General features: G+C 34.5%; 1 protein-coding gene across 1 annotated transcript in view; it reads left to right on the forward strand.

The window, feature by feature from the left end:
- The window catches only part of MED13 (mediator complex subunit 13), a 202,943-nt gene that overhangs the window by 114,827 nt on the left and 73,369 nt on the right, over positions 1-14,747 (forward strand). The window contains exons 4-5 of the mRNA XM_012726063.1: positions 1,602-1,836; positions 8,938-9,106. Of these exons, the coding sequence (XP_012581517.1) occupies positions 1,602-1,836; positions 8,938-9,106 (404 nt within the window). The remainder of the gene's footprint in view (positions 1-1,601; positions 1,837-8,937; positions 9,107-14,747) is intronic.

The raw sequence follows: 14,747 nt of genomic DNA on the forward strand, positions 1-14,747 counted from the left end.
CTTGTCTTGTTCTCACTCTTTTTTTTGCTCTTCGTAGTCTTGCCGGCAACTTAAGTGTCCTGCCAGATAGATCACAGCTCGCTCCTTGCTGCTGTTGCTTTTCTTCTTACTGACCCTGTGTACCTTCTTCTCACTCTACGTTATTCTCCCACTGCTTATTTATGCGGTGTCTGGAAATGTGGTTTTCCCCATCAAACAGGACGCCAGAAGTTATGCGCTAAAAACCTCTCGTAGTTTCACTTTTTTTTTTTTTTTTAAACTGGAGTCCGACTAATGGAGGGTTAGTTTCTTTCTTGGGAGGCTTCAGACCTCAGTAAAAACAAGGAGATGCCATTTCGTATGTTTTCTCTTTAAACTTGAAAACAGTTTGCCATTTTGACAATTCTAGCCATCTTGCTTTTATTAGAATGTTAAGTTTCTGGGAGAGTGGAGGGATTAATGGAGGAGGTGCTGTAGTTTTGCACTAAATGTTTCTGTATTTGTCTGTTTTGCTTGCGTTTTTAGAATGTTTTGAGCAGGCTGTTCCTTGTTTTATTGAAATGAAAAGTCTGGGGAAGCTGCATGTAGGAATGACAATTGTGTAGGTTGGCTCAGATTGGGAACACTCATAGTTAAGATTTTCGAAAGTACCAACTGTTGCAAATATTTAGCCCTGAATTGGACAGTAGCTTAACTTCAGTGATTTAAAGTTTGGAGACTTTCTTTTTTCGTTTTCCCTGTCTGAAAATTAAGAGTATGTGATAGGTAAGTGAATTGAGTGGGCGGAGCACAACTACTTGGCAAGTGTAAACTGCCAGTCATGTATCAGCAGTTTCTTTTTTGGCACCTTATGCATTGCACCTTTAAGTTACATGAAAGAATTTCTGAATTCCCGCTGTTGAATTTTCTTTCCTGATGTTAAATTGAGACCTTTAATGCCCTTCTCCCCCTAAAATGTTTTCTTATACAATGTGGCCGTTAATCAGTGTCGCTTCGGATGTATTAAGATAGACATCAGGTTTTACATTTCTATCTTTCCACTCAGTTATATTTTTTGTACTTATTTAGGATCAGGTTCTGTGAAGATAGACTAGCACAAACCTGACAGTTCTTTGTGAGCAGCTGTTGGACCTTTCCTAAAAGGAATATGTGAAAGAATTAGAAATCTCTTCAGTTACCATTCAGGTTTCTTTTAATCACAGTTACGATTTCTGTAAACATGGAATGAGGAGTTTTTAAAAATAAATTTTGCAGTAAAAGTTTTGACACCAGGGAACAAATAGGAGCACTGGGACAGAATTTAGAAGAAATGTTTACTTAGTGTCCAGTATTTGTGTGGTTATGCCTAATGCACATTATATTTCCTTTACTTTTTACTGAGACATGTTATTCACTTGCTGTTCAGTAATATGTCAGGGTTGTTTTTCAGCTGGTTTTGTTTCCTTAAAGTTTTGGTTGTTGAATTACAGATTAACTAATTTTTTGATCAATCTGCTTTTAACATATTAGGTATATATTGGAAAATTGTGATGTTTTTTAATGAGATGAGAGATGTTTGTACGCAATATGATTTGGAGTGAATATGAAGTAATAAAAGAAAAAAATCTTGCTTTCTTTTCTAGGCCGACTTGACAGGAATTAAATGGAAAAGATACGTATGGCAAGGCCCAACTTCTGCCCCTATTCTGTTTGCGGTGACAGAGGAAGACCCTATTTTGAGCAGTTTTAGCCGCTGCCTTAAGGCAGATGTACTTGGTGTTTGGCGACGAGATCAAAGACCTGGAAGAAGAGAATTGTGGATATTTTGGTGGGGTGAAGACCCCAATTTTGCTGACCTTATTCACCATGACTTATCAGGTGAAAACAACTTATTTCTAAGTATTGCTATGCAATGTTGTATTTGTTCCCTAAAAATCGTATTATTGCATACCAGGGTTTTTTGTTTGCTTGTTTTGGTGGAAGGTATAAGCAAGATGAAAATTCAGCTTCCCATTTTATTTTACAATACTTATTTTACTTAAATTATCCATGTTATGGCAGGCCTTAAATAATTTTTTTTATCCCATTATGAGCCTTCCTCATGACTTTCTTATAGAGCCCAAGGAAGGCATGTTGTATTTACATGAGAAAAATGGAATTGGGAACATAGAGTTCCCAATAAAGCCCTGTAATATTTTTGAAGCCAAGTTAACTCACCTTTGAATCAGTTTTGTCGTAGCTTTCTTCTGTGTGAATATGCAGATGATTGTGGGAGTATCCACAAATGTTTTTTCAAGGCATGCAGTTATTTTCTTATTGTTATTTGTGGTTGTTAACCACAGGTAAAACCATATGTACTAACATGAGGGCATATGTTAAATTTGTATTCTTGGAAAGTGATTCTTTTAGATACTATTCCATCAAAAAGACTTGCTTTAAAATGAGAAGAGTGCCAGTTTAGGTTTTATAGGAGATGGACTCATAATCCAAAAAGTTACTCAGAAATAATTTTGTCGTGAGCAGATCAGATTCCTTCCATTTTATTGCTTTGACTTTTAGGACTGAATATTTTAGAAAGAGAAGCTAGAGCTCTTCATGTAATTACTGAAGCTTGTGTTTATTTTAGACTAGAAGAATCAATGTCAACAGAATCTTTGATTATAAAATATAAATGAGTAGTTGCTTGCTACCAGCAAGATGTTTGATAATGATTCTTGACAGGTAAAATTAGGATTTTTCGATAAATAAAAAGGGGTTCTTGCTTGAAATTGAATACTCTCAAGTTTGTATTTTCGTCACTCTGACTGGTAGGACCTATTTTATTTTGGTTTGTAAAGTAATCCAGGTCACTATCTCAGATAAGCATTTAGCAAACTCAGGGTTTGTCTAGGGCCATGTTTGCACAGGAATGCTGCAGTATATATGTTACATTAATTTGTTTTGATAGTTGCTTTTTACCCTTAATGAACAAAATCTTCCAAGATCTTCCATGTAAATTACTATTTTTGAGAGTGGTTGCAGTTCTTATGCTACATTCTTTCCAGCTTTTCCTTCCTGGCTGGAGAATCTAGTCCCTAGCTCTGTGTAATATAGTTCAAAAATACACAAAAGGATGTGCTTGTACATATGTATATATGTACATTATATGGTATGTTCATATGTTGGCATGTAAATTTCCTCATGGCATCAGCAAAGATGATGGTGTCTAGTTTTCATGCTGAAAGTTAAGCCTGCCAGCTTCCTTTTTCTTTCATTGACTTGGGTATGCTTGAATTACTTTTAAGAGCCAGTTTACAAAAATGTTTGGAGATAGTTAACTATCTTTGTACTATAGATAAACTCTCATTGTTGATAAACAATGTTCATTTGGGGGTTTTAGTCTATTAAATTAGCAGAGCATCTGAACAGACATACTCTTTGTGGAATCAAAGGTAATTTTAATACATATATAGTATTAGTTTTGCCATCTTAGGACTAGTGTTTTGGCAATTAAAAGTCTAGTACCACTATTGTGGATTTTCTTTTTCCCCTGGGATTTCATGTTATGAGTTAGATAGGTTTTTTCTTCCGAAACTGGGTTATGGTTTTAAAAGTTATGTTTTTTCCTAGTTTAACCTTTTTTTAAACATTGAAAAAGGTCATACTTCTACTTTAAAATATTGTTCTTGATGTGAGTGAAAGTTAATTTGGCAAATTAGGTTTTAATTATATTTTACTAAATGTCACCGAATGGTAAATAACTTTTTAAGATATATCAAATTGTTAGTGATTAAAATAGTAATATAATTAGGAGTAGTATGTATTTACTGTTCAAAACCTGTACTGTCTTAGTTTACGTAGTCAGGTATTTGTATATTGTTTTAGCTTTTTTTTTTTTAAACCTGTCATTTACTTTAGAATGTTGTTACTTAAATCAGACATCTTAAAGAATAATAAGGTATTTTCAGATGGAGTATATTTGTCTCGCCCTTCTCTTTGCTCTAGGGACACCGTCTGCCTCCCTTTTGGGGTAATTAGTCTGCTCCTGTCTCTCTAGCTAACCCCTTTTTCATTTCTTCCCATCTGTGGCACTCTATTCCCTTCTTTTAAGCTCCCCTGAGAAGAGAGCAGCTGGACAGTAGGGGTGGCATCAGCTGCAGGAGGCAATCCTGAGTTCCAAGTGGAGGTGTAGCACTGAGGAAAGGGTAACTCGGAAGGACCCAGGTGGTAACTAAAGCGTTGGTTAATTTAGCTTTAGTTTGTTCTTCACAAGCAGTGTCCTTGTTTGGTTTAGCACCTAACTACCACATGTTGTTACTGAAATGTTTGTGATTGTGGTGATAATATTGCCTTTCTTAATGGAGGAAGGAGAGGAAGCATTCCTTTTTGCAGAGATTCAAATCTCAGTTTTATCAACTTAAGTATTCAGTAGTAAAAGTACAGAATTGCTTTTGGTTAACTCATCTCTTGTGTCATCCATAGTGTATTTTTTGTAAATAAACTTTAAGTTTTAGTTTGATACATGAGCTGGGAACATATTATAGAGGATTTCCTGTCTATCTTTTTTTAAAAATCAGAATGGTGCAATATTTATATAGTAGTATTAGCTAAAATCCAGACATTATTTAGACTTCTTTTACATTTCCATAATATACCTTATCTGTGATCTCATCACTACATTTAGTTGTCATACCTCCTTAGGCTCGTTTACACTGACATTTTCTCAGATTTCCATGCTCTGAGGGTTCTGAAAAGTCAGATCAGGTTGCATAGTGCATTTAAAATTTCTGCCTGTCTCTCTCATATCACTTAGCATGGGTTTGGACTACCTTTTCAAGTTTAGCTGAATGTAAACTCATTTCATTGCTGATTGGCGAAAACCAGTTACAACAAATCACATCTGATTTGATGTCTTTAAGCCTCCAGTTACTGATTTTATAGCAGTAATCAGTACTGTTTAGTAATTTGCAAAAACCTGGCATTTGGGGTTCAGAATTTGTGTTAATATTGACCTGTAATTCCAGAAGGATACTTGTTTGGACTATCCCTTGAATCTCAAGGTAAAAACACTTTTAAAAATACCTTTTGTTCTGTTCTTGAGGAGAATCGGTATTTGAATAATCATCAGTATGTTTTGACAGAAAAGGGATTGGGGAATCACACTTCTGATTACAGTCTTTTAAATTTTATTTATTTATCTCTAATTTAAACTTTGTAGTTGACCTCATTTCGTGGTTGTGTAGTAGAAATGTAAAATTGGTGGTGGAAATATTGTAGCTTATGGCTCTGGACAGAAGTAAGTCTATTGTGGCTGGCATCTGTTGTTTTTTTTTAGCAAGCTAGTATCATTATCATCAGTATGCCCTTGAAGGAGAAGAGCTTTTTGTTTTGTTTTAAAGATATATTTATTTATGCATACAGGACTGGTGTACAGGCCAGAGGTGCAGGGGCAGTGAGAGCATTCACCAAAGACAGTGGGGAGCAGTACAGGCAGACCGACCAAGTACACTGCTGAGGGGAGCAGTGGGCGAGACAGGAGAGGTCTGCCACGCATGTGGGTCATTTCCCTGGCTGGGATCGGCTTAGACTATCTTCTCAGTGTTGTGCTTTAAGCTATTGTGCCACCAGGGAGGGCCCCAGAAGAGATTGCTTTTTGTGTGTGTTTTTATTCTGTGTATTAACCTTTATGGGATTTATGATTGGTCTTGGCTGTTAGTCTTTTGCCTAACACAAAAACAAAAATTACTTTCTGTCCTAAGTTTTGTGTCTTGAAAATATCACAGGAAGCGAGAATGTGATGAGATTCTTTCAGAAAACTGCTATCTTGGTAACTAATAAAACAGGGCAAAATTTTTTCCCCCTGTTCCTGTGGTATTGATAGCAACATGGATTTTAGCAACATGTCCAAATACTTTTAATATATCAGAATTTCACCACAGTACTGGATAGTGTAATTTACCATTAAGTGTGGTAGCTTTAGTAGGATTGACATAAAAAGCAGCCATGTGTAGGAATCTAGTGTCAATCAAAACAATGTTTTTTGCCCAGGTATCCTGTACAGAGTTAATTCATCTCTATTTTCTGTTCCATAATTAACTTATTTTGAGCAAGAAAATGTGTCTTTAAATTTACAAAGATTTGGAGGGTTTTTTTATTTATTATTTTAAAGATTGATTTATTTATGCATACAAGCACGGGGGGGGGGTGTTTATAGGTCAGAGGTGCAGAGGGTGAGAGAGGATTCACCAGAGAGAGTGGGGAGAAGGACAGGCAGATCTAACTGAAATACACTGCAGAGGGGAGCAGTGGACAACAAAGGAGAGGTCTGCTGCATTATGGGAATTAGCTCCCTGGCTGGGGATCGAACTGTGTTCCAGTCACTGTGGATAGCTTCATAGTGCTGTGACTTAACCCCTTACCACCAGGGAGGTGGTTTTTAAACCAGAGGTATTCAGATTTTTCCATAGATCAATGATACTGCCAATGATAATTAAGGCTCAATAATATTTGTTCAATGAATGTCTGATGAATGGGTAATTACACTGAACTAGACATTTAAACATTTTTAATTTCCCTCCCCCTGAATTGTATGGTATTTTCTACCATAATTTTTGATCCATTTATCCTGCACTGTGTATGTTGCATTTTAGTAGCTTTGCTGAAGTATTTAGGAATAAAGATTCCCTTTTTTACAGGGTTAGCATGTGGAGATAGATGTCAGTTTTGAGGAAAGTATTAGTTCAATTACTTAAGTGTGTTAGCTTTTTGTTTTTGATTGTTTTCATAATGATGGAGACTCATCTTATTACTTATTATATACTGTGGCAAGACTACAACCTGTGTTCTCAGAAAAAAATTTTCCTCTGGTAGTCAGATTGGCATTTAAATTTTTACATTTATTTTCTTCAAAGAAATACTTTTAAAATATTTCAAGTACAATAATTAAGAGTTTTAGTGCAAATCGTAATGGAAAAGTACTAAAAACACAAAATTGAAACTTATTTTCTCTGGGGATAGAGATACAAGAGGAGGAAAACATTTACTTACATGCATTAAGCAGACTTTTTCCATTAGGCTATGGTTGATTAAGTTCAAAAGAGCTAGATAAAGATTTGCCATGTGTTCCCTTCTCCCTTCCTTTCCCTATTATGCTGGTGTTGAGATTCAGGGACTTGTTTTAATTAGTGTAAAAGGTGTACATCAACATGGGTGTTTTGACTATCATTTCATATCTAAATACAATATAACCTATAACCCTAAAAATATATTGTGTTCTAAAGCAATATCACCTAAATAAAAGGTAGCATAATTTTTGAAAGTGTGTATAAGTTAAAACCAAATGGCAATTTAGCATTGACAGAAGAAAATAATTTCCACAGAAAATTGTTATTTTCTAGAAGTTTATTTCATTTTTTCCTAAATCTTAACCTTTTTAGATTTTAAAGACTTGACTATAATATAGGAAACACTTTAAAAGCAACAAAATCAGCATTAACATTTGTAGCACCACACATTTCTAGTGCTGTCATTTTTATTCTGTTTATTCTGTTTTCTTAATGTTTATTCTGACCCATTTGTTATATGTTACTAATATAAACCATGTTTTTTTTTTTTTTTTTAAAGATTTATTTATTTATGCATGCAGAACTGGGGTACAGGCCAGAGGCTTGGGGCGGTGAGAGTCTTCACCAGAGACAGAGTGGGGAGCAGAACAGGCAGATCGACGAAGTACACTGCTGAGGGGAGCAGCGGGTGGGTCAGGAGAGGTCTGCCACACCATGTGGTCACCTCCGGGGCAGGCGGGAATCGAACTCATGCGAAAGTGGCTTTAGCTTCTCAGTGCAGTGCTTTAACCCACTGCGCCACCAGAGAGGGCCTAAACCATGTTTTTACTTAATACATCTTTACTTTTTTCAAAAGTGCTATTATTTCTCTATCAGTATTGTGTGTATCTGGTATTATTAAGGGTTTTACTGTTTACTTTTGATTAAATTGAAAGATAGTCCACATTAATGAAATGTTTACGAAGTCATAGACCTTAGGATATTAAACTGTATTTGATATAGCAATTTAAAATATTATGATAAAATAAAAATGCTGAAGTAATATCCGTCTTCATTTGTAGCATGATTCATTGAATGCTTTTATACAATATGAAATGCTTTTATACAATATGAAATACGAAATTTCTTCCTGAAATATATCTACACATATTTATAATCACTTTTTTTTTGTTAACTTAGATTAGTTAATGGATTCACCAGCAAAATTGAGTCTGAATAGTTAGTGAAGATAGCTATGACTTTTTATTAGAAGTGCCACTTAAAATTAAACTCTTTAATTTTTGTATATTGCTCCCCCAGGTAGAGTATCCAACACTGAATAGTAATCATGGGAATCATTTGGTTGAAATGAGACCTAAGGTGGCTGATAATGCTTTGCTTGTTAGGCTCTATGCCAAAAGCTGCTTTTTTATTCATCACTTATTTTTATAGTTGAGTTGTGAATTAGAATGCTGATGGACATAAAATGTTTTGAGTTTAATTATTAAATGGTATTTTTTTTTGGCAGGCTGAATAACTAGAGGAATTAGGACAAAATCACAAGTGAGCCATTTCAGAACTTCACATCTTAAGTAGAGAGTGTATAATATTTCCCAGATTATACAGATGTCCTTTTTGTTGATGCAGAAACCAAATTGATAGCTTTGGTTCTCATTGCTTTCTAGTAGGTGTGAAAATAATTTCTAGGTAATTGAATAGAATACATGACTGTTAGGTCATGAATGGGCCATATATGAGGATCTTTGATTCCTCATAGAGTATCTTTGAAACCTGGCATTTTAATGTCTATATGCAGTATATTGAAACGATTTGTAGCTCAGTATTCTAACGTGAAGGATTTGTAGGATTTAAGAGTTTGGCCGGTAACACTTTTACTTGGCACTTAGTAAATATGGTGTCACTACTTTACTATTTGTTTCTTTCATTTCTCTTGTAGAAGAGGAAGATGGAATGTGGGAGAATGGACTTTCCTATGAATGCCGTACTCTGCTTTTCAAAGCAGTTCACAATTTGTTGGAACGGTGTTTAATGAACCGGAACTTTGTACGAATTGGCAAGTGGTTTGTAAAGCCTTATGAAAAAGATGAAAAACCTATAAATAAAAGGTAACTACTTCCTTGATATTTCTCTTTAGATATATTTATTGTGATTTTACAGAAGATGTGGAGCAAAACAAGCTTACTGACATACTTAGGAGATTAACTTTGGCAAAGTATATGTTTTCAGTTTTTTCAACCACTTACCCTGTCCCTTTTGTACCTTTTATGACTTTTTTTGCAGTGGGAAGAGACTATGTCAATATATGACCTCAGTTTAGATCTGTTATAATAGAAAAATTGTGGGCTGAAATTATGGAAGGTATCCTTTTTTAGTGTTAGTATAAATATAGTTATTTTTCTCTTGATATTAAAATTAAGTAATATTAATGCTTCTTAAAGTATTAAAGATAGTGGTCTGTAATTGTGTTTTTGGAATGAGCTTAACCTTTTTTTTTATTTCCATACTCTCACTTTTAAACTTGTTTTTCCATATAACATGTTTAGTTATAAAGAGTTTGTAATTTTCTTAAGTTTTGAATTAAGCAAATTTTTTACTGCAGTTTGTAGAGTAGTTGCAGATTGAGGCAGAGAAGACTTGAAAATACCTTCTTGTGTGGGTATGAGCTTTAGGGTACTACAGTTCTTTGCCATTTAAGTAACTAACACACACTACAAAATGATAGGAGGTTCAGTCCCAGGCATTGACCGCAGAATGATTGGTCAGGGTCTGGTGCCTGCCACCCAACTGTTGTGGAATTAGTGAGGCTTAAGGAGAGAGGAAACAGTGGTAACTAAGATAGAATGTGGTAGTAGAGAAAATGAAGGAAATTTATTTTCTCTGAATGATTTCAAGTATAAAGCAAACATGGTTGTGATTGTAATCATTCTTGAGATGTCACCTATTATGTTGTATGTGCAACTGGAATTTTTTTATATTTTCCTTTTTAGGTTTAGTAGAATGGATATATAGATAAGCCTGTAGAAGTCAAGACTTTCATACTTTTCCTTTGAAAATTGAAATAGACTTTTATTATTGCCAAATAATTGTGCAAGTTCAGAATGTTTCCAGTTGGCAGCATTCCATTTGACAGAAAACTTGACTACCTGGGTCATAACAATTGATTTTTGTCAGTACAAGAATGGAGGTAGATAGTCCAGTGTTGGTACACCTGTTTAAGCTTTCTGCTTGGTCTTTGTTAGCCTTTGGCTTTCATCCTCATGGTCCCAGTGGGTGTTGGCATCTCCAGACTTCACTTACAGTGCATTCTAGCTAGGAAGAGGAAAGAACAGAGGAAGTCAGAAAAGATGACCCTTGAATCAGAAACTAGGTTCCTTTTTTTTAAATTTTAGCTGACATAGAATAGGCTGTACTATGAGAAGCAAATATACATTTTTTTTTTGTTTGTCTCTATATGGGAACATTGCCACCCTGAACAAAAGAAAGCCTCTCAGAGAAATGTGGAATAGATAACAGGCAGGCAGTTAGAAGAAGGGGAAATAGGTAGCAGGTGGGCGTTTTGCACCATGTACTTTGAAGTAGTTTTAAAAAGCCAAAAAACTTAAAAGGAAAAGCTTCAATCTTAGCCCCAGTTACTAATTGGCTGTGCAGAGACTGTCTTTTTAATTATTTTAGCTTTAATTTACCAATTAAAAATTTCAGAAGCAAATAACAACCTTATTCTTGCGTTTTTACTCATTCAGGATTAATGTATTGATTTTTCTGTCAAGGGTTTGATTATCTTACTTTCCCCACTCTAAGTGAACTTAGGCATACTTATGTACACCCTTTTTCTTATCTTGCCAATATAGTTACCCATTTGGTAAAAATAACACCTATTTCTGATATGGTTATATAAATATTACATATGACCGAATTGTAGGATTATATTCCATCTTTTATTTTCACCAACGTTAAATTTTTTGATTTGATTACCTATGTCAGGACCTGGTAAATTGTTACCCCACAGGGCAGATAAAACCTATTACTTGTTTTTCTCAATAAGATTTTATTGTAACACAGTCATGCTTATTAATTTATATTATTATTATAACAGAATAATTTGTGTTGTTTTAGTCCTTTTACACTATAGCAGAGTTAAATAATTGTGACTGAGACAGATGACCCACAAAATCACAAATGTTTAACCTAAAAATTCTTCTAGTTCATCATAATAAAAGTTTGCTGACCTGTCGGTTTTGTATCCATTGGTAATTAACTCCTAAACTACCTACTGGAAGTACAAAGCTCCCCTCTCTAACTTTTAAGAAGCTTGTATAATCTTAACTGGTTTCTATTTTTCCTCTCCTATTAATTAAAACTGTAATTGAGCCCTTTTGTCTTCTATTTAATTTGATTTTTTGATAGGTGCATTTTAAAGAAGTCATCTTAGGAATTCCATTTGCTTCTCTGTCTTTGTTGTATCCATATTTCTTAGTGTTCATGTCTTTTGTTGTTGTTTTTGTGGGTATTATCTATGAAATTTCCTATTACACAAGAAGCAATAGTTTTGAGATTGTAATGTTTGAGTTACCTTCCTTTTTGTTCTCAGACTCATGGGCACTAAAAATCTGACTAGAAGTTTTGTTTATATGAGTAATTTTATGAAGTTGCGGACTTTAGTTATACTAGTAGAAACCTGGTGGTTTTAATTGGGTGCCTGTCACCCAACTGTCTAATTTTTTATCCAGCTCTCTGTTTTTAATGTTGTCCCCCTCCATCCTCTTTAAGTTAGTTTTCTAAAGTAGTCTAGTAATTCTTAAAAAAAAGAGAGAGAGAATATACTTGGCTGCCAATGTTTAGGGAACCTATTGGTGAAGAGGCTGTACTTTTGATATATGCAGTTATTTAGATTTTAATCTCTTTTTAAAATATATCACTTCAAGTTATATCTAATATCTCTGAATCCCTGTGGTACAACCAGTTGGATTATGCTTTCCACTGATCTGAAATAATGTAGAATCTGACTGTTAGTGGATTGAGGAGCCTAACTTGAGCATTTGAACGTTTCACTTCTTCTGTTTTTAGTTATACTTTATATGCATCTTCAGAGATACAGTTATGTCTTCAACCCTTTCTGGGATTCAGTGTAATTTGTGCTTTGGTTTCTTCCTCTTAGCCTTTATCTACTAAGTCAGTTACTATTTCTGCCTTTGCTTACTAGCTTCTCAGATTTTGTGGCCATTTTGTCTGTTGTTATTGCTTATGTTCCCTTCATCTTTCCCCTGACCTTTATTAGGGAAGTTCATAAAAAAAAAGTAGAGGTAAATGTATATGTTCAGTCAACCCTATAAGGTACTAAAAGTATCTTTTTCTTTATGAAAGGAACTTGCAATGGACTGTATTGAAAATACAACATTTTGTAGTAGAGATTTATATTACTTCAGTAATTATACTTGTTATTTAACCATGTAGTTGAGTACTGGTGTTTTTCCAGTGGCTGACCCATTTAGAAGGGAAGATAAATTCAAGTTGTGTTTTGTTACCAGAAATAGCATATGCTCTTTTGAATACCCTTGAAAAGCATAGTTGTGATACAAAACTAACCATGAGGAAGAAATGCTGGCCCTCAAATATTTCTTCACTAAAACTTCCTGCTGATTCCTCTCTTTAGAAAAGCAAGTAGAAAAAAATCAAGTAGTTAAAGTCTCTTAAATATCTTCAGTTATGATTTAGACTAGTTTTCCACTGAATTCAATAGAATGATATGGAAAGGTAGAAAAAGATGGGGTTAAATTGATAAATTAATCTGTGTCTGGTGCGTTGTGATGCTAGTCCATAAGGAGCATCATATGTACTATTTTTGTTGACTGGTAAGTTTTTTTATTAAATTTATATAAACTTTCTTAAAAAGAAAACTTTCAAGGAAAAAAATTTGTACTGTTAAACTGGTTTGATTGGAACAAAGGAGATAATATTCCTGACCTTTTCCTTTTTTCCCCTTCCGTATTTCCCCCCCTTAAGTATAGATTCTCATCTTCTAAAAATCTGGACTTCCATATAGTTGTCTACTTAACAGTCCTTCTGGGACTGAGAAAGAATATAGTGGAGTTAAACCTTGTGGTACACTTAGGTTAGCTGTGAAGAACTCCTACCTTCAACTATTAATTAACCACTGGAATGGTGGTTAATTAACAAGAAATAAAAGAATTATAGTCTCCAAGTAAAAGACTTTACAAACTTATGATGTTTCAGGATACATTTGAAAACAACTTTAAATTTATATTTGAAAAAAATTATATTTGATTAAGTTGAACCTATTTTAGCAATTTAACTGGGTGGATGTTAAGTTTGTATATTTACTAGGAGTTTTAAATGCTTTTAGGAAGTTACAGAGGATAAAAAAAAGAGTGGTAAGGAATAAACTATTCCAATAACTTACAGTATGTTTTGGCATAGGTGGTCTGCTAGTTTAGTAGGTGAGACTGTATAGGAGGGAAAAAAGTTAATAGGGAACATGTTTGATTTTAATACATATTTTAACTTTATCTCCTTTTTTCAACTATAGATGTAGCCATATTCTGGAAAAATTATATTGCTTATTTGATAAATTTGCTTTGAGATTTTTATTTCTCTGTAAGAACTGCAGTTACCTTTAATCTGTTTTAAAGGGCAATACAGGATGGATGTTGTGTGTATATGTATGTGTGGGTATGTATGGTAGAATATATAAATCCTTACTGGATGTTACATAGTAGGAAATAGAATCAAATGTCTAGTTCCATGTACTCTAAATTATTATTTTGGGTTCTAGCAGTAAGGCTTTTTTCTTTTTTAATTTATTTTTATATCATTCTTCATTTTGTGCCTTTTTCCATCTTGGTTCTAATTCCCACCACCAATTCACCCGTGTGCCATCACCGTAGTCCTGTGCACCTTTCCCACCCCATTTTTGATCCCATTCCTCACTTCACCCCCGTAAAATGTCTCTGGTATATAGTTGTTTGTTATTATTATTATTTTTTCCCCCTGGTCCTTTATGCTCCTGCTGTGAGTGAAACCGTCCAATGCTTTTCTTTTTCTTTCTGGCTTATTTCACTAAGCATGATCCCTTCCAGCTCCATCCATGTTGCTGCAAAAGGCATGAGTTTATCTTTTTTGATTGCTGAGTAATACCCATTGTATATATGTGCCACATCTTTTTAATCCAGTTATCCACTTTTGGGTATTTGGGTTGCCTTCCCTATTGTAAATAGAGTGGCCATAAACATGGGGGATCAACGTTTTTGTGTCCTTTGTGTAGCTACCTAGGAATGAGATTGCTAGGTCATATGGAAGCTCCATGTTCAGCAGTCTGAGAAACCTCCAAATAGCTTTCCATACTGGTTGTATTAGTTTGCATTCCCACCAGCAGTGCGGGAGAGTTCCTTTTTTCTCCACATCCTCGCCAACTCTTGTTGCCTGTTGTTTTAAAATGTGCCATTCTCACTGGTGTGAGGTGGTATCTCACTGTGGTTTTAATTTGCATCTCCCTTATTACAAGTGATGTTGAACATTTTTTCATATGCTTGTTAGCTGTCTGAATTTTCTTTTTGGAGAACTGTCTTTTTAGTTCTTTGCTAGCAGTAAGGTTTTTAAGTGATAGCAAAGATCCTGGCCACAGAGAATGAGAAATTTTGGAGTGAGGAAAATTTCACTTACAGGAGAGAAGTTCATTGAGTTTGTATGGAATGAGTTGTATGGAATTAGATTATCACTGCAAAGTCAGTT

The sequence above is a fragment of the Condylura cristata genome, unplaced genomic scaffold (genome assembly GCF_000260355.1).
Source record: "Condylura cristata isolate star-nosed mole 26May11 unplaced genomic scaffold, ConCri1.0 scaffold00017, whole genome shotgun sequence".
Classification (NCBI taxonomy): Eukaryota; Metazoa; Chordata; class Mammalia; order Eulipotyphla; family Talpidae; genus Condylura; species Condylura cristata.